Here is a 26,675-nt window from a genome sequence, read left to right on the forward strand (position 1 = left end):
AGCATAATGTACTTGTCCCACTTCAATGTATTGGTAATGATAGACCCCAGCAATCTGAATGACTCAACCAGACAGATCTTGACCTTTAATTTCCATGGGGGGGGGGGGGGGTAAGCGGATATTGGAGGAAGTCAATTCTCATTTTCACTGTTGATAACATTAAGTTCCAAATTGTTCTGAGCATTTCACAAAGCAAGGCAGTCTACCTCTCTTTGATAGCAGGTCACATCATTAGAGATTAAACCAACTCCAGTCGTGTCATCTGCAAAGTTTAGGATTTTAATGGATTTGTCTGTGGAGGTACAATCATTTGTATAAAGTAAAAACAAGAGGGATGAAAAAACACAGCCTGTGCTGTGCTGTGAAGAACCTGTGCTCAAAGGAGTAGGAGCTGAGCTTTACATATTGCTTCTCTCCTGTCAGGAAGTTTGTGATCCATTGACAGACACTGTAGGCTACAGCTAGCTGGGTTAGCATTCTGTGGAGCAAATCTGGAACAGTGTTGAAGGCAGAGCTAAACTCCACAAACAAAATCCTCACATAGGTGTTGAGAGAGCCCAAATGTTGAAGTATGTAATGAAGGCACAAGTTAACTGTATCCTCAACGGAGAGATTTGCTCCATTATCAAACTGTAGCAGGTTGAGAAGAGGATCAGTAATGGATCAGTATCTTCACAACAGATAACAAACATCCAATTAATAACAGCAAATCATAGCTGCCCACTGCTGTAACGGCTTTCCAACAAGGTCCTCCAGCATCTGTGATCAAAGTGTTTCTGCTGACAGAAGCAATAAGCCAGTGTACTCAACTTTCATTGCATAATTGATCACAAATTGATAGGATTGTTAGCTGTTGAGGTTCCTTAGGGCAAATAAGTGGCAAATTCAGGACTTTATACGCTGTCATCCCTGGGAGTCAGTTCCCGTCTCCAGTGATCAAGGTTGTTTATAATTTTATTTATAGATAAAGTGTGGAAAAGGGCCCTTCCAGCCCAACAAGCACAGGAGTAGGCCATTTGGCCCTTCAAGCCAGCACCACCATTCAGTGATCATAGCTGATCATCCACAATCAGTACCCCATTCCTGCCTTCTCCCCATATCTCTTGACTCTGCTATCCTTAACAGCTCTATCTAAATCTTTCTTGAAAGCATCCAAGGAATTGGCCTCCACTGCCTTCTGAGGCACAGCATTCCATAGATCCACAACTCTCTGGGTGAAAAAGTTTTTCCTGAACCCTGTTCTAAATGGCCTACCCCTTATTCTTAAACTATGGCCTCTGGTTCTGGACTCCCCCAACATCAGGAACATGTTTCCTGCCTCTAGCATGTCCAATCCCTTAACAATCTTATATGTTTCAATCAGATCCCCTCTCATCCTTCTAAATTCATGTGTATACAAGCCCAGTCGCTCCAATCTTTCAACATATGACAGTCCTGCCATTCCGGGAATTGACCTCGTGAACCTACACTGCACTCCTTCAATAGTAAGAATGTCTTTCCTCAAATTTGGAGACCAAAACTGAACACAATACTCCAGGTGTGGTCTCACCAGGGCCCTGTACTACTGCAGAAGGACCTCTTTGCTCCTATACTCAACCCCCCTTTTTATGAAGGCCAACATGCTATTAGCTTTCTTCACTGCCTGCTGTACCTGCATGCTTACTTTCAGTGACTGATGTACAAGAACAGCTAGATCTCATTGTACTGCCCCTCTTCCTAACTTGACACCATTCAGATAGTAATCTGTCTTCCTGTTTTTGTCACCAAAGTGGATAATCTCACATTTATCCATATTAAACTGTATCTGCCCACTCACCCAACCTGCCCAAGTCACCCTGCATTCTCCTAACATCCTCCTCATATTTCACAATGCCACCCAGCTTTGTGTCATCTGCAAATTTGCTAATGTTACTTTTAATTCCTTCATCTAAATCATTTATATTGTAAACAGCTGCGGTCCCAGCACCGAGCCTTGCTGTACTCCACTAGTCACTGCCTGCCATTCTGAAAAGGACCCGTTAATCCCTACTCTTTGTTTCCTGTCTGCCAATCAATTTTCTATCCATGTTAGTACCCTAACCCCAATACCATGTGCTCTAATTTTGTCCACTAATCTCCTATGTGGGACCTTATCAAAGGCTTTCTTAAAGTCCAGGTACACTACATCCACTGGCTCTCCCTTGTCCAATTTCATAGTTACATCCTCAAAAAATTCCAGATTAGTCAAGCATGATTTCCCGTTTGTAAATCCATGCTGACTTGAACCGATCCTGTTACTGCTATCCAAATGTGCAGCTATTTAATCTTTTATAATTGACTCCAGCATCATGTCAGGCTAACTGGTCTATAATTCCCTGTTTTCTCTCTCCCTCCTTTCTTAAAAAGTGGGATAACATTAGCTACCCTCTAATCCTCAGGAACTGATCTTGAATCTATAGAACATTGGAAAATGATTACCAATGCATCCACGATTTCTAGAGCTACCTCCTTAAGTACCCTGGGATACAGACCATCAGGCCCTGGGGATTAATCAGCCTTCAGTCTCATCAGTCTACCCAAAACCATTTTCTGCCTAATGTGAATTTCCTTCAGCTCCTCCATTACCCTAGGTCCTCTGGCCACTATTACATCTGGGAGACTGTCTGTGTCTTCCCTAGTGAAGACAGATCCAAAGTACCTGTTCAACTCGTCTGCCATTTCCTTGTTCCCCATAATAAATTCACCCGTTTCTGCCTTCAAGGGCCCAACTTTGGTCTTAACTAATTTTTTCCTCTTCACATACCTAAAGAAGCTTTTACTATCCTCCTTTATATTCTTGGCTAGCTTACCTTTGTACCTCATCTTTTCTCCCTGTATTGCCTTTTCAGTTATCTCCTGCTGCTCTTTAAAAATTTCCCAATCCTCTGACTTCCCGCTCATCTTTGCTATGCTATACCTTTTCTCATTTATGTTTAAACTGTCCTTGACTTTCCTTGCTAGCCACGGTCGCCCCCTACTCCCCTTAGAATCTTTCTTCTTCTTTGGAATGACCTGATCTAGCACCTTCTGTATTATTCCCAGAAATACCTGCCATTGTTGTTCCACTGTCATCCCTGCTAGGGTATCCTTCCAACCCACCTATTTAGCACTAACCCAATCGCAGGCCAATTTACAATGACCAATTAACCTACTAACTCTTAAGTCTTTTGATTGACGGGGGAACATAAAAAATTCTTACAGAGAGTGCAGGAATTGAACTCTAAACTTCAGAATGCCTTGAGCTGTAATAGCACCATGCTATGTTACCAGGGCACGCAACAATAAATTGAGATTTTCAACCCAAATGGGTGATGGTGATATTAATGCTTCAAGAGACTTTCCTAACCTCTCTTCATCCAGTCCATGCTATACTGTACCTGTTCTGGGAATAAAACAGAAGAATATTGACTTGACTGTCTGTAGTATGGCAGTCAATAGTGAAAAGATCAAGCAAAATGAGAACCGGGGCAAGTGATGACATGGTAGAAAAACAGCTGGATACAGAGATTGCTCCTGCTCTGAGGATATGGTAGAAGGACTTAACTTAAGCTAGGATTGAACTTGAAGAGATTGTTTCTTCCTCTCCTGAGTGCAGTTATGAGTGCTACAGGTACAGGATGAGGATCTGTGACTCACCTTTGAGAACAACAAAACTTTTGTGGGGTACATGTTATGTGTTGGAACTACAACCTTGCTAGATTGAGCTACACCAATCTCTAACCTGACTCTCCAAGAAGGGGGAAAAAAAAAGTCAAGCCAGGGTCAGAAGCAGTGTGGACTTGGGTGAAGATTTCCATGAGGAACTTGGAAAGAATAAATATATGGCAAAGAATTAAATTCAACAGATTCAGGAGGTAGAACTGAACTGGTACTTATAAAATCATTTGCATTGTTCAAAACATAAAGAAACTCAGGGACATGGTAATGTAATAACCTTCAATTTACAACATTCTCTAGCCATTTATTGCTATAAAACCAAGATCAAAATAACCACAGAAATCTGTCTTTATCACTATGAGCAGTGCAGTTACAGAGAGGCAAAGAGAATTCAACATTACCAAGTTCTAATGTCCTGCCACAGGATGCTGGAAGAAGATTCAAATGCAGCTTTCTAAAGAGATGAGTGTTTTTAAAGAGCAGACTTTGGCAGAGCTATGGGAAACAGCAGAGCAATAGAACTAATCAGGGACCTTTGTCTTGTTTTCACTAATTGCTACACTGTGCAGCTTTTTTAAACCACAAGTTTGATGCTACCACATCACTACTGTGGGGTTTTCAAAGTGGTGTCCCTTCCCATCTGTTTCTTTTCCCTCATTCTCTTGAAAAATACAGATTACTTTCTAGTTTTAAAAAATCTATGTCTTGCAGAGATTACAGAACACACATCATTCACAACTAAAAACTTAAAATCACTTCTGACATAAAATCTCTAGTAAGGCCATAAGACATAGGAGAATTAGGTCATTTTTCAGCCCATCGAGTCTGTTCCACCATTTCATCATACACTCATTCAATCCCACACACCGGCCCTCTCACCATATCCCCTGATGCCCTGACCAATCAGGAATCCATCAACTTCAGCTCTGAATGTACCCATAGACTTGGCCTCCACCGCAGTCTGTGGCAAAGCATTTCAGTTGCACCACACTCTGGCTAAAAAAATTCCTCCTCACTTCTGTTCTAAAAGGTTGCCCTATGGAGGCCACGCCCTCTATTTCTGGTTACCCATCCACTCCACAGCCAATTTCAACATTCGGTAGGTTTCAACAAGATCTCCACACATTCTTCTAAATTCCAGTGAGTATAGGCCTAAAATGTGCGGCGTGTTGCCAAGTGGTTAAGACGTTGGACTAGCGATCTGAAGGTCGTGAGTTCAAGTCCCAGTCGAGGTAGCGTGTTGTGTCCTTGAGCAAGTCACTTAACTACACATTGCTCCAGTCCACCCAGCTAAAAATGGGTACTGGCAAAATGCTGGGGGTTAACCTCGTGATAGACTGGCATCCTATCCGGGGGCGGGGGAGGTCTCGTACCCTCAGTTGCTTCATGCCACAGATGAGCCTATAAGGCTCGGGACAAACTAATTAACAAGCCGAAATGTTCTTCTGTGTTAATCTCTGGACTCTCTCCCATAATAATACATTCTTTCTGAGATAAGGGGCCTAAAACTGTTGACAATACTCCAAGTATGACCTAAATAGTGTCTAATATAGGCTCAGAATTATCAATCAGGAATTTATGTTGCTAATCCTCTCCACCTTTGATGAGGACTGGTTCATGGACCTCTGGTTTCCCTCTCCTGAAGTCCACAATCAGTTTCTTGGTCTTGCTGACACTGAGTTATGACACAACTCAGCCAAATTTTCAATCTCCCTCCTGTATGCTAATTCATCACCATCTTCGATTAGGCTAATACTTCAGATCAATACATTATCTCAGCACATTGGTGATTAGACAATTTATGACAGAGGTAAAAATATCAAAAACATAACACATACACAAATTGAGAGCAGAATAATTACAATCTTCAATACACTGCAGATTATCACCACCTAAAAGGAAAAAGGGAATGAGTACCAGGTATAGTTTCATACTCTATCAGGTTGGACATGCGCAGGCTATTACCTTTAACTCAAATGTCCCACCTGTCTAATCACCTTCACCACAATGAACAGCGCCAGGCCTTTAGGAACACAGAACTCCACACCAACGATCAAGCATCCATTCACATTAATCCCATTTCAGACCCTCCACAATCCCATCAAATCCCCTTATTTACTCCTCAAGTATACAGGAAAAGCATTTCATAGTAGTCAATTTCCCTACCAGCCCACACACCATAGTCAGAGTGGAAAACAAGCCATTTGGCCTACCACCTCCACAATGACCAATGGGCATTTGTCCATATGAATCCATTTTGGCAGTACTTGGCCTAGTCTTCAAGGTGATGACACTTGACGATTCAAGGGTTCATCTAGATACTTCTCAAATGCTATTCACCAGTTGTAATCTATCTCATTTGGCTTGCTCATCTTGTGAACCAGCCAAAGTAGCTAACATTTTACTGTACTTCCACCAGCATGTTGCAAGTACTCATTAAAGCGCACCCAACCCTAAATTCAAAGGTTAACCTGCAGATGAGCATGAACCCCAAGTAGACACAGAAACAATATGCCAATTCTACCTAGGTGAGGACTGAACCTGACAGATGGAGGCAATAGCATTACTAGCTGAGCCACTGGATCACTCATCTTCTCATTGGCAATCTAGTTGGCACAGCCATATCAATGAGAATTACTTCAAACAGTATTTTAAAAGGACAAATGGTCCAAATATCATGCCTGCAGATTAAGTAATAAGTTTTACAGATTTTAGTCGAAACCTTGTCCCCATTCTCAGAAATCAACTCACAAAATACATCCACTTGCTATCGTCTTAAAGCCTGATTTATAAATAAAACCTGCAAAATTTCCTGCAGATTCATTTGAGGTTCCTGTGGGAAAGATATGCAGCAAGGAAAACAACTGTTCTGGAACAATATCTTCAAAGGCCAGGTATGTTTGGATTTAATGCACAAGCTTCTTGCATGTGCTCTCCCCACCACTGAGCACATCTACAGGGAGCACTGCTACAGAAAAGCATTCATTTCAAGAACCACCACCACACAGACCTTGCTCTCTTCTTGCTGCTGCCATCAGAAAGAAGGTACAGGAGCCTCAGAACTCTCGCCACCAGGTTTAGGAACAGTTATTACCGCCCAACTCAGACTAAGACAATTGTGCTGCTCCAAAGAGTGCAATATGACATCATTCTTACCCTCAGCCATCAGCCTGTATGATAAGTCAACCTATAGCCGGGGAAGTGATGACCCTCTCCTATTAGACTGTTTGAGGTAACTTATTTTTTCTTCCTTAATTCTCTTCTAATATTTGTATATCTGTGCACTTGTAGTGCTACTGTGACACTGCGATTTCCTTTGGGATGAATAAACTATCTATCCATCAACCAGGAAGCTATAGAACCAGAAGGGCTAACTTCATTCGCCCCATCACTGGACTGTTTCCACAACCTATGGACTCACTTTCAAGGACTCTTCATCTCATTTTCTCAATACTTATTGCTTTTTTATGTACTTGCAGTTTGTTCTCTTTTGCACATTGATTGTTTGCCTGTCCTGTTGGATACAATACTCCGTTGATTCTATTGTATTTCTTGGATTTACGGTGTACGTCCACAAAAAATTAATCGCAGGGCTGTATATGGTGACATAAATGTACTTAGAAAATAAATTTATTTTAAACTTTTAAAATCATAGATAACAAGGAAGTGTTAATGTGGAATGTTAATTGCTAACTACATTTGCTGGTGCACAAAGTAACCAAGACATAACCTAGACAATGATGTGATCTGCACAAAAGTCTGGAAGGGAACAATAATGACAAAAGCTGATGCTCACATCAACGGAAAGTAACTTGTTCGGATTTTAACACTTTCCAGAGAACAAAGTATTCCATTATTTGTCCATAAGACAGGACTGTGTTGGTTAACATTCGATACCAGGAAGGAATACAAAAATTTAGCCCCATATATCAGCGGGGGAGTGAGGAAGTACCACACTGTTGTGAGGACATCTCACAACGCACAGATGGGCCCAGCACAAGAAGGCATGCCAGTGTCTTTACTCTCTTACTTCCCTGGTAGAGTGCTCAGCGGATGTGCAGACCAGCTAGCAGATGTTCTCACTGACATCTTCAACACCTCCCTGAGCAGTGCCACCATTCCAACATGCTTCAAGGCCTGGACTGCACCTTGCCCTACTGTCCTGTTGATTATTTATTGTAATGCCTGCACTGTTTTTGTGCACTTTATGCAGTCCAGTGTAGTCTAGTATAGCTTTCTCTGTGTTTTTTTTATTAAATAGTTCAATCTAGTTTTTTGTACTGTGTCATGTAAACCATGGTCCTGAAAAACGTTGTCTCATTTTTACTATGCACTGTACCAGCAGTTATGGTCGAAATGACAATAAAAGTTGACTTGACTTGACTCTTATAAAGTTAAGGAGATCCAGCATGTCATCGTAGATGAAGGTACTTCTACAGATGTAGGCAGGAAGCTTTCTGACTGATTGCATCATGGCCTGGTATGGAAATTTCCATGCACAGAAACACAAGAGGCTACAGTGAGGGTTGGAGTCAGCAAGCTCCATCTCATTTCAGTTCTTCCCACCATCGAGGACATCTACAAAAGGCAAGGCCTCAGAAAGGCAAGATCCATCATTAAAGATGCCCACCATCCAGGACACAGCCTCTTCTTCAATACTGCCTTTCAGACAGGATGTAACAGCCAAATCTCAAGGTTCAACAACTTCCTCTCTGTTACCTAGTTCTAACTACCCATAACACTGACTCAGACTATGCTTTTCCTTCTCTCAACAAGCAGTAATGTCATTATGTTTATGTTAAAATAAGTATACGTTAACTGATATTTGTCACGTTTGTAACGATATTGAACCTCTACTGCAAAAAACTAATTTTTATGGTATACATTACCTGTGTGTGTATTCTATGACAATAAACTTAAACTTGAAGACAAGGCATTAAACTGAGGTCTATTCTACTTTCTCAAGTGGATGCAAGAAATCTCAATGTGTCATCATTTGGCCAAAATTCACTCCTCAATAAGCACCAGTAAAAACAAAGCACTTGTTCATCAACTCTATATTTAGTAACTTGTCTTGGATAAGCAAGTTGCCATGCTTATGAAATTATAACTGACTTTGCAAGTCCAAATACATCATGTAATTGTGAAAAATGACATATAAATGCTGGTCAATTTTACAAAATTGGGAATTACATGACCGACTCGCAGGGAATTCATGACATTCATCAAAAGTTCAGAAGAAAAATTGAAAGTGTGCAAGGAAAGAAAGCTCTGGCTTCAATTTGTGGGAAATTGAGAACATGTCAATGTGCAATTATCAGTAATTGCTCTAATAAGATTACTACAAGTTGAGCATTTCTATGTTCTCAGTCTATTTTCCAACTAATACTGTCTCTGAAATCTTTCCCAACCACTTCTTCCTCAGGCCATGTCCCATACAGGAACAACCCAGCCCATATCTTTGATCATTAGAAGTTCTTGTGAATCCAATTTATCCAAATACAGCAAATACAATCCTTTATTGAATTACCTCAAATTAACTTAACATAATTCTCGTCAAACTAAAAATGAACCTTTCAACATTAAACATGTGATAAACTTTTGAACAATTATGTCTCTCAATAAAGATGGTTCACAACATAATCAATTAGTGGCACGCGCATCTGGGTCTAAAAGTTATGCATCCAAAGCAAGCTCTGGGTGGGGGTTGGAGTGAGAAGGACAGGGGATTGGGGTCAGGGGTAGAGGGGTGGACGGGGGTCAGAGATCAGATGGGGACAAGCAATGGGGGTTACAGGGGGACAGGACAAGGCAGGGTGGGAGGAGGTAGGGAAATGTGGGACAAAGCGGTGAGAAGGTTGGGGGATGGGGAGAGGGTATCACAGTGAAGGAGGATCCCTGGGAGAGAGGATCACTTGAGAGGGATATAACTGTGAGGGGTATTATGGGAAGAAGAATCACTGGGAGGGGATCATGGTAGAGAGGTTCACGGGGAGGGGGGATCAGGGGAGGGGTTCATGGGGAGGGGAATCAGAGGGATCATGGAGAGGGGTTCACAGGAGAGGGGGTCATGGGGAGGGGGATTATGGAGATCACGGGGAAGGGGGTCACTGGAGAGGGTTCACGGGAAGGGGGTTACTGGAGAGGGTTCACGGGGAGAGGATTCACAGGGAGAGGATTCACGGGGAGGGGTCACTGGAGGGGGTTCACTGGGAGGGGGTCACTGGAGAGGGTTCACAGGGAGGGGGTCACTGGAGGGGGTTCACGGGGAGGGGGTCACTGGAGGGGGTTACTGGAGAGGGTTCACGGGGAGGGAATCACTGGAGGGGGTCACTGGAGAGGGTTCACGGGGAAGGGGTTACTGGAGAGGGTTCACGGGGAGGGGGTCACTGGAGAGGGTTCATGGGGAGGGGGTTACTGGAGAGGGTTGACGGGAAGCGGGTCACTGGAGAGGGTTCACGGGGAGGGGGTCACTGGAGGGGGTTACTGGAGAGGGTTCATGGGGAGGGAATCACTGGAGGGGGTCAATGGAGAGGGTTCACGGGGAAGGGGTTACTGGAGAGGGTTCACGGGGAGGGGGTCACTGGAGAGGGTTCAGAGGAGGGGTCACTGGAGAGGGTTCACGGGGTGGGGGTCACTGGAGGGGGTTACTGGAGGGTTCATGTGGGAAGGGGTTACTGGAGAGGATTCACGGGGAGGGGGTAACTGGAGAGGGTTCATGGGGAGGGAATCACTGGAGGGGGTCACTGGAGAGGGTTCACGGGGAAGGGGTTACTGGAGAGGCTTCACGGGGAGGGGGTCACTGGAGAGGGTTCAGAGGAGGGGGTCACTGGAGAGGGTTCACGGGGAGGGGGTCACTGGAGGGGGCTACTGGAGAGGGTTCATGGGGTGGGGGTCACTGGAGAGGGTTCACGGGGAGGGGGTCTGGAGAGGGTTCACGGGGTGGGGGTCACTGGAGAGGGTTCACGGGTAGGGGGTCACTGGAGAGGGTTCACGGGGTGGGGGTCTAGAGAGGGTTCAGAGGAGGGGGTCACTGTAGAGGGTTCATGGGGAGGGAATCACTGGAGGGGGTTACTGGAGAGGGTTCACGGGGAGGGGGTTACTGGAGAGGGTTCTTGGGGAGGGAATCACTGGAGGGGGTCACTGGAGAGGGTTCACGGGGAAGGGGTTACTGGAGAGGCTTCACGGGGAGGGGGTCACTGGAGAGGGTTCAGAGGAGGGGGTCACTGGAGAGGGTTCACGGGGAGGGGGTCACTGGAGGGGGCTACTGGAGAGGGTTCATGGGGTGGGGGTCACTGGAGAGGGTTCACGGGGAGGGGGTCACTGGAGAGGGTTCACGGGGTGGGGGTCACTGGAGAGGGTTCACGGGGTGGGGGTCTAGAGAGGGTTCAGAGGAGGGGGTCACTGTAGAGGGTTCATGGGGAGGGAATCACTGGAGGGGGTTACTGGAGAGGGTTCACGGGGAGGGGGTCACTGGAGAGGGTTCACGGGGTGGGGGTCACTGGAGAGGGTTCAGAGGAGGGGGTCACTGGAGAGGGTTCACGGGGAGGGGGTCACTGGAGAGGGTTCACGGGGTGGGGGTCACTGGAGAGGGTTCAGAGGAGGGGGTCACTGTAGAGGGTTCATGGGGAGGGAATCACTGGAGGGGGTTACTGGAGAGGGTTCACGGGGTGGGGGTCACTGGAGAGGGTTCAGAGGAGGGGGTCACTGGAGAGGGTTCACGGGGTGGGGGTCACGAGAGGGGGTCACTGGAGGGTTCACGGGGAGGGGGTCACTGGAGAGGGTTCACGGGGAGGCGGTCACTGGAGAGGGTTCACGGGGTGGGGGTCACTGGAGAGGGTTCAGAGGAGGGGGTCACTGTAGAGGGTTCATGGGGAGGGAATCACTGGAGGGGGTTACTGGAGAGGGTTCACGGGGAGGGGGTCACTGGAGAGGGTTCACGGGGAGGGGGTCACTGGAGGGTTCACGGGGAGGGGGTCACGAGAGGGGGTCACTGGAGGGTTCACGGGGAGGGGGTCACTGGAGAGGGTTCACGGGGAGGCGGTCACTGGAGGGTTCACGGGGAGGGGTCACTGGAGGGTTCACGGGGAGGTGGTCACTGGAGAGGGTTCACGGGGAGGGGGTCACTGGAGAGGGTTCACGGGGAAGAGGTTACTGGAGAGGGTTCACGGGGAGGGGGTTACTGGAGAGGGTTCACGGGGAGGGGGTCACTGGAGAGGGTTCACGGGGAGGGGGTTACTGGAGAGGGTTCACGGGGAGGGGGTTACTGGAGAGGGTTCATGGGGAGGGAAACTGGGGAGGGAAACTGGAGGGGGTCACTGGAGAGGGTTCACGGGGAAGAGGTTACTGGAGAGGGTTCACGGGGAGGGGGTTACTGGAGAGGGTTCACGGGGAGGGGGTCACTGGAGATGGTTCACGGGGAGGGGGTCACTGGAGGGTTCACGGGGAGGGGGTCACGAGAGGGGGTCACTGGAGGGTTCACGGGGAGGGGGTCACTGGAGAGGGTTCACGGGGAGGCGGTCACTGGAGGGTTCACGGGGAGGGGTCACTGGAGGGTTCACGGGGAGGTGGTCACTGGAGAGGGTTCACGGGGAGGGGGTCACTGGAGAGGGTTCACGGGGAGGGGGTCATTGGAGAGGGTTCACGGGGAGGGGGTCACTGGAGAGGGTTCACGGGGAGGGGGTCACTGGAGGGTTCACGGGGAAGGGGTCACTGGAGAGGGTTCACGGGGAGGGGATCACTGGAGATGGTTCACGGGGAGGGGGTCACTGGAGGGTTCACGGGGAGGGGGTCACGAGAGGGGGTCACTGGAGGGTTCACGGGGAGGGGGTCACTGGAGAGGGTTCATGGGGAGGGTTCACGGGGAGGGGGTCACTGGAGATGGTTCACGGGGAGGGGGTCACTGGAGGGTTCACGGGGAGGGGGTCACGAGAGGGGGTCACTGGAGGGTTCACGGGGAGGGGGTCACTGGAGAGGGTTCATGGGGAGGGGGTCACTGGAGAGGGTTCATGGGGAGGGAATCACTGGAGGGGGTCACTGGAGAAGGTTCACGGGGAAGGGGTTACTGGAGAGGCTTCACGGGGAGGGGGTCACTGGAGAGGGTTCACGGGGAGGGGGTCACTGGAGGGTTCACGGGGAGGGGGTCACTGGAGAGGGTTCACGGGGAGGGGGTCACTGTAGAGGGTTCATGGGGAGGGAATCACTGGAGGGGGTTACTGGAGAGGGTTCACAGGGTGGGGGTCTAGAGAGGGTTCAGAGGAGGGGGTCACTGGAGGGTTCACGGGGAGGGGGTCACTGGAGAGGGTTCACGGTGAGGGGGTCACTGGAGAGGGTTCACGGGGAGGGGGTCACTGGAGAGGGTTCACGGGGTGGGGGTCACTGGAGAGGGTTCACGGGGAGGGGGTCACTGGAGAGGGTTCACGGGGTGGGGGTCACTGGAGAGGGTTCACGGGGTGGGGGTCACTGGAGAGGGTTCACGGGGAGGGGGTCACTGGAGAGGGTTCACGGGGAGGGGGTCACTGGAGAGGGTTCACGGGGTGGGGGTCACTGGAGAGGGTTCACGGGGAGGGGGTCACTGGAGAGGGTTCACGGGGTGGGGGTCACTGGAGAGGGTTCACGGGGTGGGGGTCACTGGAGAGGGTTCAGGGGGAGTGGGTCACTGGAGAGGGTTCACGGGGAGGGGGTCACTGGAGGGTTCACGGGGAGGGGGTCACTGGAGAGGGTTCACGGGGAGGGGGTCACTGTAGAGGGTTCATGGGGAGGGAATCACTGGAGGGGGTTACTGGAGAGGGTTCACGGGGAGGGGGTCACTGGAGAGGGTTCACAGGGTGGGGGTCTAGAGAGGGTTCAGAGGAGGGGATCACTGGAGGGGGTCACTGGAGAGGGTTCACGGGGAGGGGGTCACTGGAGAGGGTTCACGGGGAGGGGGTCACTGGAGAGGGTTCACGGGGTGGAGGTCACTGGAGAGGGTTCACGGGGAGGGGGTCACTGGAGATGGTTCACGGGGAGGGGGTCACTGGAGGGTTCACGAGGAGGGGGTCACTGGAGAGGGTTCACGGGGAGGGGGTCACTGGAGGGTTCACGGGGAGGGGGTCACTGGAGAGGGTTCACGGGGACGGGGTCACTGGAGAGGGTTCACGGGGACGGGGTCACTGGAGAGGGTTCACGGGGACGGGGTCACTGGAGAGGGTTCACGGGGACGGGGTCACTGGAGAGGGTTCACGGGGAGGGGGTCACTGTAGAGGGTTCATGGGGAGGGAATCACTGGAGGGGGTTACTGGAGAGGGTTCACGGGGAGGGGGTCACTGGAGAGGGTTCACAGGGTGGGGGTCTAGAGAGGGTTCAGAGGAGGGGGTCACTGGAGGGTTCACGGGGAGGGGGTCACTGGAGAGGGTTCACGGTGAGGGGGTCACTGGAGAGGGTTCACGGGGAGGGGGTCACTGGAGAGGGTTCACGGGGAGGGGGTCACTGGAGAGGGTTCACGGGGTGGGGGTCACTGGAGAGGGTTCACGGGGAGGGGGTCACTGGAGAGGGTTCACGGGGTGGGGGTCACTGGAGAGGGTTCACGGGGTGGGGGTCACTGGAGAGGGTTCACGGGGAGGGGGTCACTGGAGAGGGTTCACGGGGAGGGGGTCACTGGAGGGTTCACGGGGAGGGGGTCACTGGAGAGGGTTCATGGGGAGGGGGTCACTGGAGAGGGTTCACGGGAAGGGGGTCACTGGAGAGGGTTCACGGGGAGGGGGTCACTGGAGATGGTTCATGGGGAGGGGGTCACTGGAGAGGGTTCACGGGGAGGGGGTCACTGGAGGGTTCACGGGGAGGGGGTCACTGGAGGGTTCACGGGGAGGGGGTCACTGGAGATGGTTCACGGGGAGGGGGTCACTAGAGAGGGTTCACGGGGAGGGGGTCACTGGAGAGGGTTCACGGGGAGGGGGTCACTGGTGGGTTCACGGGGAGGGGGTCACTGGAGAGGGTTCACGGGGAGGGGGTCACTGGAGAGGGTTCACGGGGAGGGGGTCACTGGAGATGGTTCACGGGGAGGGGGTCACTGGAGGGTTCACGGGGAGGGGGTCACTGGAGGTTTCACGGGGAGGGGGTCACTGGAGAGGGTTCACGGGGAGGGGGTCACTGGAGAGGGTTCACGGGGAGGGGGTCACTGGTGGGTTCACGGGGAGGGGGTCACTGGAGAGGGTTCACGGGGAGGGGGTCACTGGAGATGGTTCACGGGGAGGGGGTCACTGGAGGGTTCACGGGGAGGGGGTCACTGGATGTTCACGGGGAGGGGGTCACTGGAGAGGGTTCACGGGGAGGGGGTCACTGGAGGGGGTTCACGGGGAGGGGGTCACTGGAGAGGGTTCACGGGGAGGGGGTCACTGGAGGGTTCACGGGGAGGTGGTCACTGGAGAGGGTTCACGGGGAGGGGGTCACTGGAGAGGGTTCACGGGGAGGGGGTCACTGGAGGGGGTTCACGGGGAGGGGGTCACTGGAGGGGGTTCACGGGGAGGGGGTCACTGGAGGGGGTCACTGGAGGGTTCACGGGGAGGGGGTCACTGGAGAGGGTTCACGGGGAGGGGGTCACTGGTGGGTTCACGGGGAGGGGGTCACTGGAGGGTTCACGGGGAGGGGGTCACTGGAGAGGATTCACGGGGAGGGGGTCACTGGAGAGGATTCACGGGGAGGGGGTCACTGGAGGGTTCACGGGGAGGGGGTCACTGGAGAGGATTCACGGGGAGGGGGTCACTGGAGAGGATTCACGGGGAGGGGGTCACTGGAGGGGGTTCACGGGGAGGGGGTCACTGGAGAGGGTTCACGGGGAGGGGGTCACTGGAGGGTTCACGGGGAGGGGGTCACTGGAGAGGGTTCACGGGGAGGGGGTCACTGGAGAGGATTCACGGGGAGGGGGTCACTGGAGGGGGTTCACGGGGAGGGGGTCACTGGAGAGGGTTCACGGGGAGGGGGTCACTGGAGGGTTCACGGGGAGGGGGTCACTGGAGAGGGTTCACGGGGAGGGGGTCACTGGAGAGGGTTCACGGGGAGGGGGTCACTGGAGGGTTCACGGGGAGGGGGTCACTGGAGAGGATTCACGGGGAGGGGGTCACTGGAGGGGGTTCACGGGGAGGGGGTCACTGGAGAGGGTTCACGGGGAGGGGGTCACTGGAGGGGGTTCACGGGGAGGGGGTCACTGGAGAGGGTTCACGGGGAGGGGGTCACTGGAGGGGGTTCACGGGGAGGGGGTCACTGGAGAGGGTTCACGGGGAGGGGGTCACTGGAGGGGGTTCACGGGGAGGGGGTCACTGGAGAGGGTTCACGGGGAGGGGGTCACTGGAGAGGATTCACGGGGAGGGGGTCACTGGAGAGGATTCACGGGGAGGGGGTCACTGGAGAGGATTCACGGGGAGGGGGTCACTGGAGGGGGTTCACGGGGAGGGGGTCACTGGAGAGGGTTCACGGGGAGGGGGTCACTGGAGGGGGTTCACGGGGAGGGGGTCACTGGAGAGGGTTCACGGGGAGGGGGTCACTGGAGGGGGTTCACGGGGAGGGGGTCACTGGAGAGGATTCACGGGGAGGGGGTCACTGGAGAGGATTCACGGGGAGGGAGATCACAGGAAGGGGATCCGCGGGAAAGCCTGTCGGGGAGAGAGATCACATGTGGGGGATCAGGGGGAGTAATCACAGGACAGGGATCACGGTGAGGGGCTGAGGATAAAAATGTTGAGAGGACTGGATGGGTGGCGCAGTCGATAGGTGTGGTCCTGCTCTGCTCGGGCAGAAAGCGAGGTCCAGGCGCTGTGGGGTGGGGACTGACAGCATGGGTCACCGATTGCATCCGCCTGCTCTGCAACGTGTCCCGCCGGGAAGCACCCATGGGCGCTACAACACTTACTTATAAGTGAGTCCGTCGGCGGAAGCGAAGAGAATCTGTGCGGTGAGGCCATCCTCGGGCACGTAGCCGGTGCCGCCGCTGATCAGGTAATCGGCCATGCTGCAGAGAGACGAGAGGAGAGCAGCGGTGAGTGAATGAGCGAAGCCCGGGGCGGTGGTAGCCGAGGGCGGGCGCCAGGCCACTGGCTCGGGCACGAGCCACCGCCTGGGGCGCGCACGCACGGCGTGCTCGCGCACCAGCCGCAGGCGGGCACGTATGCGCATGCGCTGGGCCGCCGCCGCCGCCGCCGCTGTGTGAGGTGAGCATATTGGTTTCTGTGGAGACACGTGGTGGGGCTAGTACAACTCAGCGGGTCGAGCGGCATCTGGAGGAGGAAGGAAAATTGTCCTGAGTCACCGCAGGGTTTTGTCTTTTCCTCCCACCGACGCCGGATGGAAATCGGGGTTCTTCGGAGATTCCTAGAGATCTTACAGAAGGGGATTATGTGCCCACCCTGGAAACCCAACAGCTCTTGTTAATTTCATTTCTTGGGCAATTTATACCCTTTATAGTTAATTAAACAATTTTTTGTGGTATAGCTGATGGATGCGAATTTGACACTCGTCAACTTCATTACACTTCAAATAATGTCCAACAGACTTGCCCTGGTTTAATGTGTCGGATTGGGTAGTACTTCAAAATAGTGGAGCATTTTACACGATATGCTATACTGAAGCGAACCATTCGGTTTTTCATTCAAAGAATTACGTATGTTAGCAGATTAAAATTCATAGACCAATCTCAACCAAGTCTTAACAAAAATAACCTTTTCCCGAAAATGAAAGAATAAATAGTAGGAAACGAAAATTCACAGGTGAAATGTCATTAGTTTTAAAAGAGCAAGTTTTGTTTGACTGACGTGGCATTCCCTGAATTCTGTGAACCGCTAAAATAAAGTACATAGGATTGTATTTATACACTACGTTTACATTTCTAAAGAGCCTTCTATAAGTTCAAGCATAACTGTATAATATCTGAATATCAATGTAAAATCAGACTGAAAACAGATCAGATGATGTGCATGATGTATGGATCTATTTCATTTAACACAATGACTCCCCTTAGCACTAATTATTTACTGATAACTTAGCATGCACATCTCTATCTCTCTCACCCGACCCACCCACACCTCCAAGTTCATGGCTTTATTTATTTGATATGTATTTGTACGGGCACAATAAATAGGCAACAAGTATGAATCCAAATGTCAGTGATTATCACTAACTGCACTGACAGTTACAAGACAACAATTTGGAGGAAGGATGAGAGAGAAGTGTGGACTAATACAGAGAAGATGGTCATGGATGCTAGAAAAAGGTTTTTGAGTAACAATGCACTGTGCACAGTGAAAGACACACAACAAACAAAACTAACCTAAAAACAATGTGAGGATAGCCTTGGTCGGGAAAGTTGACACATTTTGATAACGCGAATGAGAACTCATAATCATCTATCAAGAGGGTTAAACTGTATTGTAATGTTAACAACGTGGATGAGGTAAAGATGGTCACCACACTTACTAGCTTAATGAGTGCTAGAACGTACAGTCTCTTACACAACTTACTAACTCCTGAAAAGCCAGCAAACAAGACATTCAACAGAATTGTCAAAATTTTACAAAATCACTTGAGTGCAAAACTGCTAGTAGTAGCTGAGAGATTTAAATTTCACCAAAGGAACCAGTCAATAACAGCTGAGATATTTAAATTTCACAGAAGGAACCAGTTGAAGGATGAAAGCATTTCTCAATATAGTGCAGAACTGCTTGGAGATGGACTTTTTGATGCATTAAGGGACTGGCTTGTATGTGCCACACACAGTCTAAGCGCTGAAAAGAGGCTACTGTCAGAAAGAGACCTAACCTTCGAACGTACCTTGACCATTGCAATATTGTTAGAGGCTGCAGCAAAGGATGTGGCAGAACTACACAAAAAAAAAGTTTAGAATGTGAAATGCAGAAAATGTCCCTGAATGGTGCAGAGAACTAAAAATGTTATTGTGTGGCAAATTCTCCATAATTGGTTCAATGAAAAAGATTGCAGGAAGTGCCATAGACAAGGCCATGTAGAGAGAGTATGCAAGTCAGACAAAAAGCACAAAGAGAAAAATTTCAAATACAAAACTGTCAGAAACACACTGAGTCTCAGCAATTTGCAGAACGGTAAACTTTATTTTTCGAGTCTGCAGAGTCGGACCCAACCAGCTCCTGCTAGATTGAGTGCCGAATTACACTTTGCACAGTTTTTTATACCCTACTTGTTTACTTTGTGAGTTGCACCCATGTGAGGTGCAGACATTCTTCCTTAATCTCATTACAAAATTACAAATGTGATAACCCTTTGGCCCACTTATCAGCCTCAGCGCATTAACACCGTTATTGTTCAACCGTTAAGCATGTCTTCCCGTTACCCGTATCGCTTCTTTAATCAGCAAGCTATTGTTTCATCCTGATTTTGCAAATTGGTTTATACGTTGCCCTGCAAGTTGCTTTGCACGTTCTTTCTGTGTCAGCACATTCTAAATGGACTCCTTAAGAATCATTTCTCTCAAAAACCAAACAAATGCAATAAAGGACTGATTGTGAAACTGAATCAAATGACACAGTGTCTGATAAAGGTGAGCTGTCATGCCTAGAACGAAATAGCATTCCTGATTCAGATCACTAAATCATATGGATCACAACAGATATGTCTGGTGTAGAACTGAAAATTGAGCTGCACAGGGTCAGCTTTGTCTGTAATTTCAGTGGCTGATTACAACAGACTATTTTCTAAGCTACTGTTAGAAAATACCTTGGTGATGCTAAAGACCTAAACAGATGAAAAAAAGTGTCTCCCAAAAGCAAACTGAAAGGGAATGTGACCTACAGAGGCAAAGCACAGCAGTTGGAGTTTTATGTGTTGAAAAGTGGAGGGACAGCACCTTTCGGACCTGAATAGACTATAAGACATAGGAGCAGAGTTAGACCATTCAGCCCATCGAGTCTGCTCCAACATTCCATCGTGGCTGATCCCGATCCCACTCAACCCCGTACTCTTGCCTCCTCATCATATCCTTTGATGCCCTGACCAATTAGGAAATGGTCAACTTCTGGCTTAAATGTCCCCATGGATTTGGCCTCCACCGCAGTCTATGGCAGAACATTCCACAGATTCTCTACTCTTTGGCTTAAAAAAATCCTCCTTGCCTCTGTTCTAGAAAGTCGCTCCTCAATTTTGAGGCTATACCCTCTAGTCTGGATACCCCTACCATAGGAAACATCCTCTCCTCATCCACTCTATCTAGTCTTTTCAACATTCAATGAGATCTTCTAAATTTTTCTGAGTACAGGCCCAAAACTACCAATTGCTCCTCATATGTTAACACCTTAATTCCCAGAATCATCCTTGTGAACCTCCTCTGGACTCACCAATGACAATACATCCTTTCTGAGATATGAGGCCCAAAACTGTTGACAATACTCCTAGTGCGGCCTAACTACTGTTTCTAAACCCTCAGCATGATCTCCTTGCTTTTATATTCTATTCCCCTTGAAATAAATGGCAACATTGCATTTGCCTTCTTTACCACAGACTCTACATGTAAATTAACCTCCCAGGAGTCTTGCATGAGGACTCCTAAGTCCTTCTGAACCTCTGATGTTTGAACCTTCTCCCCATTTAGATAATAGTCCACACTATTGTTCCTTTCATCAAAATGTATTACAGTACATTTCCCAACACTACTCCATCTGCCCACTTTTTTGCCCATCCTTCCAATTTGTTCCTCCATCACTCCACACATCTTTGTATCATCCACAAACTTTGCAACAAAGCCATCAATTCCATTATCTAAATCATTAACAAGCAATTTGAAAAGTAGCAGTCCCTATACTGACCACTGAGAAACACCACTAGTCACTGGCAGCCAACCAGAAAAGGCCCCTTTTATTCCCACTCGCTGCATCCTGCCTGTCAGCCTTTCCCTAATGCTACAGGTTTTTAATCTCGTTAAGCAGCCTCATGTTTGGTACCTTATCAAATGCTTTCTAAAAATAAGAATGGTTGAGAAAACTCCCAACTGGACTGGAACCCAATCAAAACTCTCAATGAGTCATCAACAGGCAACTGCACCAACCAGAGACTGCCACAGCTGCTTAATGCTATTGAGAAGGGTATTGGTAAATTCAAAGGCATGAAGGCTAAAATTGAAATGGATGAAGCATCAACACCAAGATTCCTTAAAGTGGAATCACAGATCAACCAAGGGGCCCTTAGTCTAGTATGGGGAATAAAGAAGTTCCACCAGTACCTCTACAGACAAAAGTTCACTCTAGTAACAGACCGCCTGCTCTTTATGTCCATTTTCAGTCCCAGGAGGGGAATCCCAGTGATGTCTGCTACCTGGTTGCAATGTTGAACAGTTTTCCAAGGAGCCCACACTTATAGTTCAAGGGTACCAAAAAAAAACCACATCAATACTGATGGCTTGTCACATTCTCCACTGTTGACAACTGAAGGAGAAGTCTTCATTCTGTGACCCAATGGAGCTGTTCCACAAAGCATTGGTGGACCAGCTGCTGGTAATAAATACTGAAATACAAAGAGAAACAAGGAATGACACAACATTGTCAAAAGTCTATGACGTTGCCATGCAATGATGGCCAGCTCATGGTAATCCTATGTTTCCAGAGTTCTCAGGAGATAGCACCAACTTTCTGTATGTCAAAGAATGCTGATGTGTGCATCTGGTGTTGTGCTCCTTCTAAACTGAGCACCAGAACCTGCATGAAGGACACCTGAGTACAGTTCAAGATGAAGAGTCTCACCCAGAGCTACGTGAATAGATAGGCACAGGCACGTTAGATCCATGGGAATGACCGCCTTCAGCATGGCAAAGAGGGATATTGACTTTGCTAAGCTATTCATAGACTCTATGTTTCTGATTGCTGTGGATTCTCATTTGAAGTGGCCAGGAGTCAAACCAATGAAGTCAACCACCTTAAAAAAAAATTGATTTCCACACTAAGGACTATCTTCTCCAGAAGTGGCTTAGCAGATCAAATTGTGAGTGACAACAGACCACAATACAAGTCAGAAGAAATCAGACTATTCATGAAGAAAAATAGCATCAAACATTTCAAGTCAGCCCACCACCCAGCAACAAGTGGGTTAGCTGAACAGTTTTATCAAAACCTTCAAGAAGTCCATTAAGGCTATCGACAAGGAGGACATTTCTCTACAGCACAAGGTGGACAACTTCCTTTTTGTGCATCAATATACAACAAGTCAAACCCCTGAAATGCTGTTCACGAGCAGGAATCTGAGATCTCACATAGACCACTGGAAACCAGACCTATGGAAGGAAGTGCAGAACAAACAGTTCAGCTAGTTGCCAAGTGAATCAACAAGGAGTTTTGAGGACAGGAATTCTAGCACGTGATTACCAAGAAGACAAGTGGACACCCAGTAAGATAGCTACCAGTGGACCACTAATGTACACAGTGAATGTTGGAGATGATACATGGAGATGTCATGTGGACCAGTTACTGGGCATTCAGCTGAAGAACACACCTGAGTCAAATGCATCCAACAAGATGGACAAATTATAGCCACCGGACTTTGCTCTCAGTGATGATCATGTCACTAAAAGTAACGTAATATCTACAGCAGAGAAATTGTCTTTCACAAGACATCTGCCAAACCTGATGCCACTCCACAGGGCCAGAGATACTACCCTGAATGAAACAGAGCACCACCAAAAAGACTGAATCTTTAGTATAGCAAAGTTAGGTGTGGACTATTAGTTAAAAAGAGAAATATAAAGAAAACACTGTTATTGTGCAAACGTGTTTATTTGAATAGGGTTTACAAAAGGGAAATCGAATATTACATATAGTTCTATATTACATTAATCTAAAGGGAGAGGAAGTGTGATGTATGGATCTATTTCTTATAGCGCAGTGACTCCCCTTAACACAAATTATTGACTGAGAATCTTGCATGTGCATTGATCTGTTGCTCTCTCTCTCTCTCTACAAAATGAATATACATGTTAACTTCTCCAATTGTGTGCCTTTATTTATTTGATGTCTAGTTGTACAGACACACAATGGGCAATATCATCTTTTCAGAGTAAGAGAGATAGGTCGTTCCTGGGGCTGTCGTGGTTTCTCGTGCCCCCACAAACGACCAGGAGACGCAGAAGGTTCTTCAAGAAGTATTAAACTTTAATTTGCAAATCAAGGCTGAGACAGTCATTGAGCTAGTCGCTGATTGCCCACCGATCCTTGTACATAGCATTTTTTATAGCAATCTCCTGGTTTAGTTGTACTAGCATATCCAATCTCCACCACTATTGTTTCTACCCATTGATTTAATCATGTTCTAATCTACATCTCTTAGCTACCTCTCATTAACACAGCATTATAATCTACATTCTTAAGATTTCATTCTCCTACTAAATTGGATACATGCATAGCAAATAGCAAACCCAAAGCTGACTACATAATCAACATCTCTTAGCTAGCCTCTCATTAACACACCATTATCTTCTACATTCTTAAGATTTCATTCTCCTACTAAATTGGATACATGCATAGCAAATAGCAAACTCAAAGCTGACTACATAGTTTTGGTTACACAGCAAACAATGCAACTTTTATACTCCAATAGGGCCAGTGTGGTTCCAGATTTGATTTAGTGATTTACACATTGAATGAAACCCCCATTTTCTAAATATGTAAATAATGTCAAATTGGGAGGGTTAAGATTTATGGAGGACTGCAGCATATTAAGAGGATATATTGATAAACATGCAGCAAGGGCACCTAAATAGGTGATTAAGTATTTGTTAGATATTATCAAACAGTCAGACCATGCCAGCTCTCAGCAGAGCAATCCAAACAATCCCATTCCTTTTCTTATTTCTCTGTAACCCTGCAACCTAGTTCCTTTCACGTGCACAAAAATTCCCCTTAATTCTTTAGAAACATACACAAAATGCTGGCAAAACTCAGCAAGATGGGCTACATAAATGGAAAGGAATAAAAAGTGGACATTTCAGGCAGAGACCCTTAATCAGGACTGGAAAGAGAGGGCATACAACAATGCAAAAATTAGTGGTAAGACAGAATATTCGGAAGCTTTTAAAAACCTACATACAGCAACAAAAAGAATCATTAGGAGGATAAAATAAAATATGAAAGCAAGCTAGCAAACAATATCAAAGTATATAGTAGAAGCTTTTTCAAATATGTAAAAAGTAAAAGAGATGAAAATGGATATAGGATCATTAGAAAATGAGGCCAGAGAAATAATAACGGGGGCAAAGAGATAGCAGATGAAGTAAATGAGTATTTTGCATCTGTCTTCACCATGTAAGGCACAAGCAGTGTGAAGGAAGAGAAGTGGGGGCAGTTACTATTTCAAGAGAGAAGGTGCTCAAAAATCTGAAAGACCTATGGGTACATAAGTCACCTGGACCAGATGAACTGTCCCCTAGGGTTCTGAAACAGGTAGCAGTGGAGATTGTGGAGGCATTATTAATGATCTTTTAAAAAAAAATCGTTGGATTCTGGCATGGTGCCAGAAAACTGGAAAATTGCAAATGTCACTCCACTCTTTAAGGAGGAAGACAGCAGAAAGGAAATTATAGACCAGTTAATCTGAGGTTATGGAGTAATTGGTGACACAGGACAAGATAGGACAAAGTCAGTATGGTTTCCTTAGGGGTAAATCTTGCCAGATGAACTTGTTGGAATTCTTTGAGAAAATTACAAGTAGGAAGTAGGATAGATAAAGGGGATAGAAATATAAAAAACTTACAGCACAATACAGGCCCTTTGGCCCAAAAAGCTGTGCAGGACATGTCCCTACCTCAGACATTACTAGGCTTACCCATAGCCCTCTATTTTACTAAGCGCCACTTACTTATCCAAAACTCTCTTAAAAGACCCTATCGTATCCACCTCCCCCACCGTCACCGACAGCTCATTCCATACACTCACCACTCTCTGTGTAAAAGAACTTACCCCTGACATCTCCTTTCTACCTACTTCCAAGTGCCTTAAAACTGTGCCCTCTCATGATAGCCATTTCAGCCCTGGGAAAAAGCCTCTGACTATCCACACAATCAATGCCTCTCATCATCTTATATACCTCCATCAGGTCACCTTTCATCCTCCACCACTCCAAGGAGAAACGGCCAAGTTCACTCAACCTGTTCTCGTAAGGCATGCTCCCCAATCCAGACAACAATCTTGTAAGTCTCCTCTGCACCCTTTCTATGGTTTCCATGTCCTTCCTGTAGTGAGGTGACCAGAACTGAGCACAATACACCAAATAAGGTCTGACCAGGGTCCTCTATAGCTGCAACATTACCTCTTGACTCTTAAACTCAATCCCACAATTTATCTGCGCAGCAGCTTTGAGTGTCCTGTGGACTCGGACCCCAAGATCCCTCTGATCCTCCACACTGCCAAGAGTCTTACCATTAATACTATATTCTGCCATCATATTTGACCTACCAAAATGAACCACCTCTCAGTTATCTGGGTTGAACTCCATCTGCCGCTTCTCAGCCCAGTTTTGCATCCTATCAATGTCCCGCTGTAACCTCTGACAGCCCTCCATAGTATTCACAACACCCCCAACCCCTCAAGAGCAAGTTTTGTTTTAATGATGTGGCATTCCCTGAATTGTGTGAATCAGAATATGGTCTTCAGGCAAAGCATTTCAGATTCTAACCATAAGTAAGTTTTCCCCCATCTCATTCTTAATTTCTTTCCCCTTATTTAATATCTGTGATTTCTAGTCCTAGACACCTCTGTCAATGAGAAGGGCCTTATACTATCCATTTGCCCAGTCCTGTAATCATTGAAATACTGTCAAGTTTCCCCCCACACCCCAACTTTCTCCTCTCCAAAAAAAGGCATGTCAGTCTTTATAACCTGGCTTTGTTACTGTCGGGCCTCTTCTCATTCAATGTTTATCTTCTATTGAACTGTTGATGAGATAATTGCAGCATATATTCAGCTGTTATTCTGTTCAGCAAGTAGAGTATAGAAGCATGGAAAAAACTATAAAGATGGCTTACCAAATAAAATCAGATCTGTCTGCAAGATCCTACTATTCTGGACTACTATTCAACAGACTGAGTTTCTTTTCCTTTAATAAAAAAGGGACCAAATAGAAGACTTGAAATTATGAAAGGCAGTAACAAAATATTCACGGTGAACACTCTTTCACTTTTGGGAAGGAAGAAACTAAGGACCATCCATGTTAGTAAAAAAAAGACTAAAGAAAAAGGAAGAATTCAGAAGAAATATGTTCATTCAGACTGGTGACAATGCAGAATCGTTATCAGAGCAGATAGTGGTGGCATCTGTCGGTCTCGAGAGACCATGGATCTGCGCCTGGAGTTTCCAGGGCGCAGGCCTGGGCAGAGTTGTATGGGAGACCGGAAGTTGCCCAAGCTGCAGGCCTTTCCCTCTCTACACCACCGATGTTGTCCAAGGTAAGGGCACTAGGACCCATGCAGCTTGGCACTGGTGACGTTACAGAGCAATGTGTTGTTAAGTGCCTTGCTCAAGGACACAAACACGCTGCCTCAGCTGAGGCTCGAACCAGTGACCTTCAGGTTACTAGTCTGATGCCTTGCCCACTAGGCCACACGCCAACACGCAGAGCAGATAATTGAAATAGATAATAAGGATGTATTTAAAGAGAAGCTAGAAAATCAGATAAGGGAGAAGAAAACTGTGGTATCAGGTGATAAGGAAGGAGAAGAGAACAATTGAGTGGAACATCAGTGCTCTCATGAACTCTTTGGATGAAATGTTCTTTCCCTGCAATGTCTATTCTAAGTAGTGTAGTTCATGGTAACTCCTAGGATAACCCTCAAAGGCCCCCACAGGAATAGAAAGATGGTCCTGGGAATCTTGAGATACTGCAGTTTCTTAAAGGGTGTTTCTAGCCAATGCTCAAGGTACAGTCCAATCACCACTCAGTAGAGTATGTGACCCAAATGCGCTTATCTGTGCTTTGTGTACTATGCGTATAGTTGTGAGATTCTTCATGAACATAATTGCCAAACCAGT

At 47.7% G+C, this 26,675-nt stretch overlaps 1 protein-coding gene across 4 annotated transcripts in view; it reads right to left on the reverse strand.

Moving 5' to 3' along the window:
- The window catches only part of LOC132403576 (inosine-5'-monophosphate dehydrogenase 1), a 117,537-nt gene that overhangs the window by 46,961 nt on the left and 43,901 nt on the right, over nt 1-26,675 (reverse strand). For 3 of the 4 annotated variants that reach the window (XM_059986993.1, XM_059986991.1, XM_059986992.1), the window contains exon 2: nt 16,559-16,657. In XM_059986993.1, coding sequence (XP_059842976.1) covers nt 16,559-16,657 — 99 coding nt within the window. Of the gene's footprint in view, nt 1-16,558; nt 16,665-26,675 lie in introns of those variants that run through there. The other variant, XM_059986994.1, reaches the window with a different exon arrangement.

This window comes from Hypanus sabinus, chromosome 13 (genome assembly GCF_030144855.1).
Source record: "Hypanus sabinus isolate sHypSab1 chromosome 13, sHypSab1.hap1, whole genome shotgun sequence".
Taxonomy (NCBI): domain Eukaryota; kingdom Metazoa; phylum Chordata; class Chondrichthyes; order Myliobatiformes; family Dasyatidae; genus Hypanus; species Hypanus sabinus.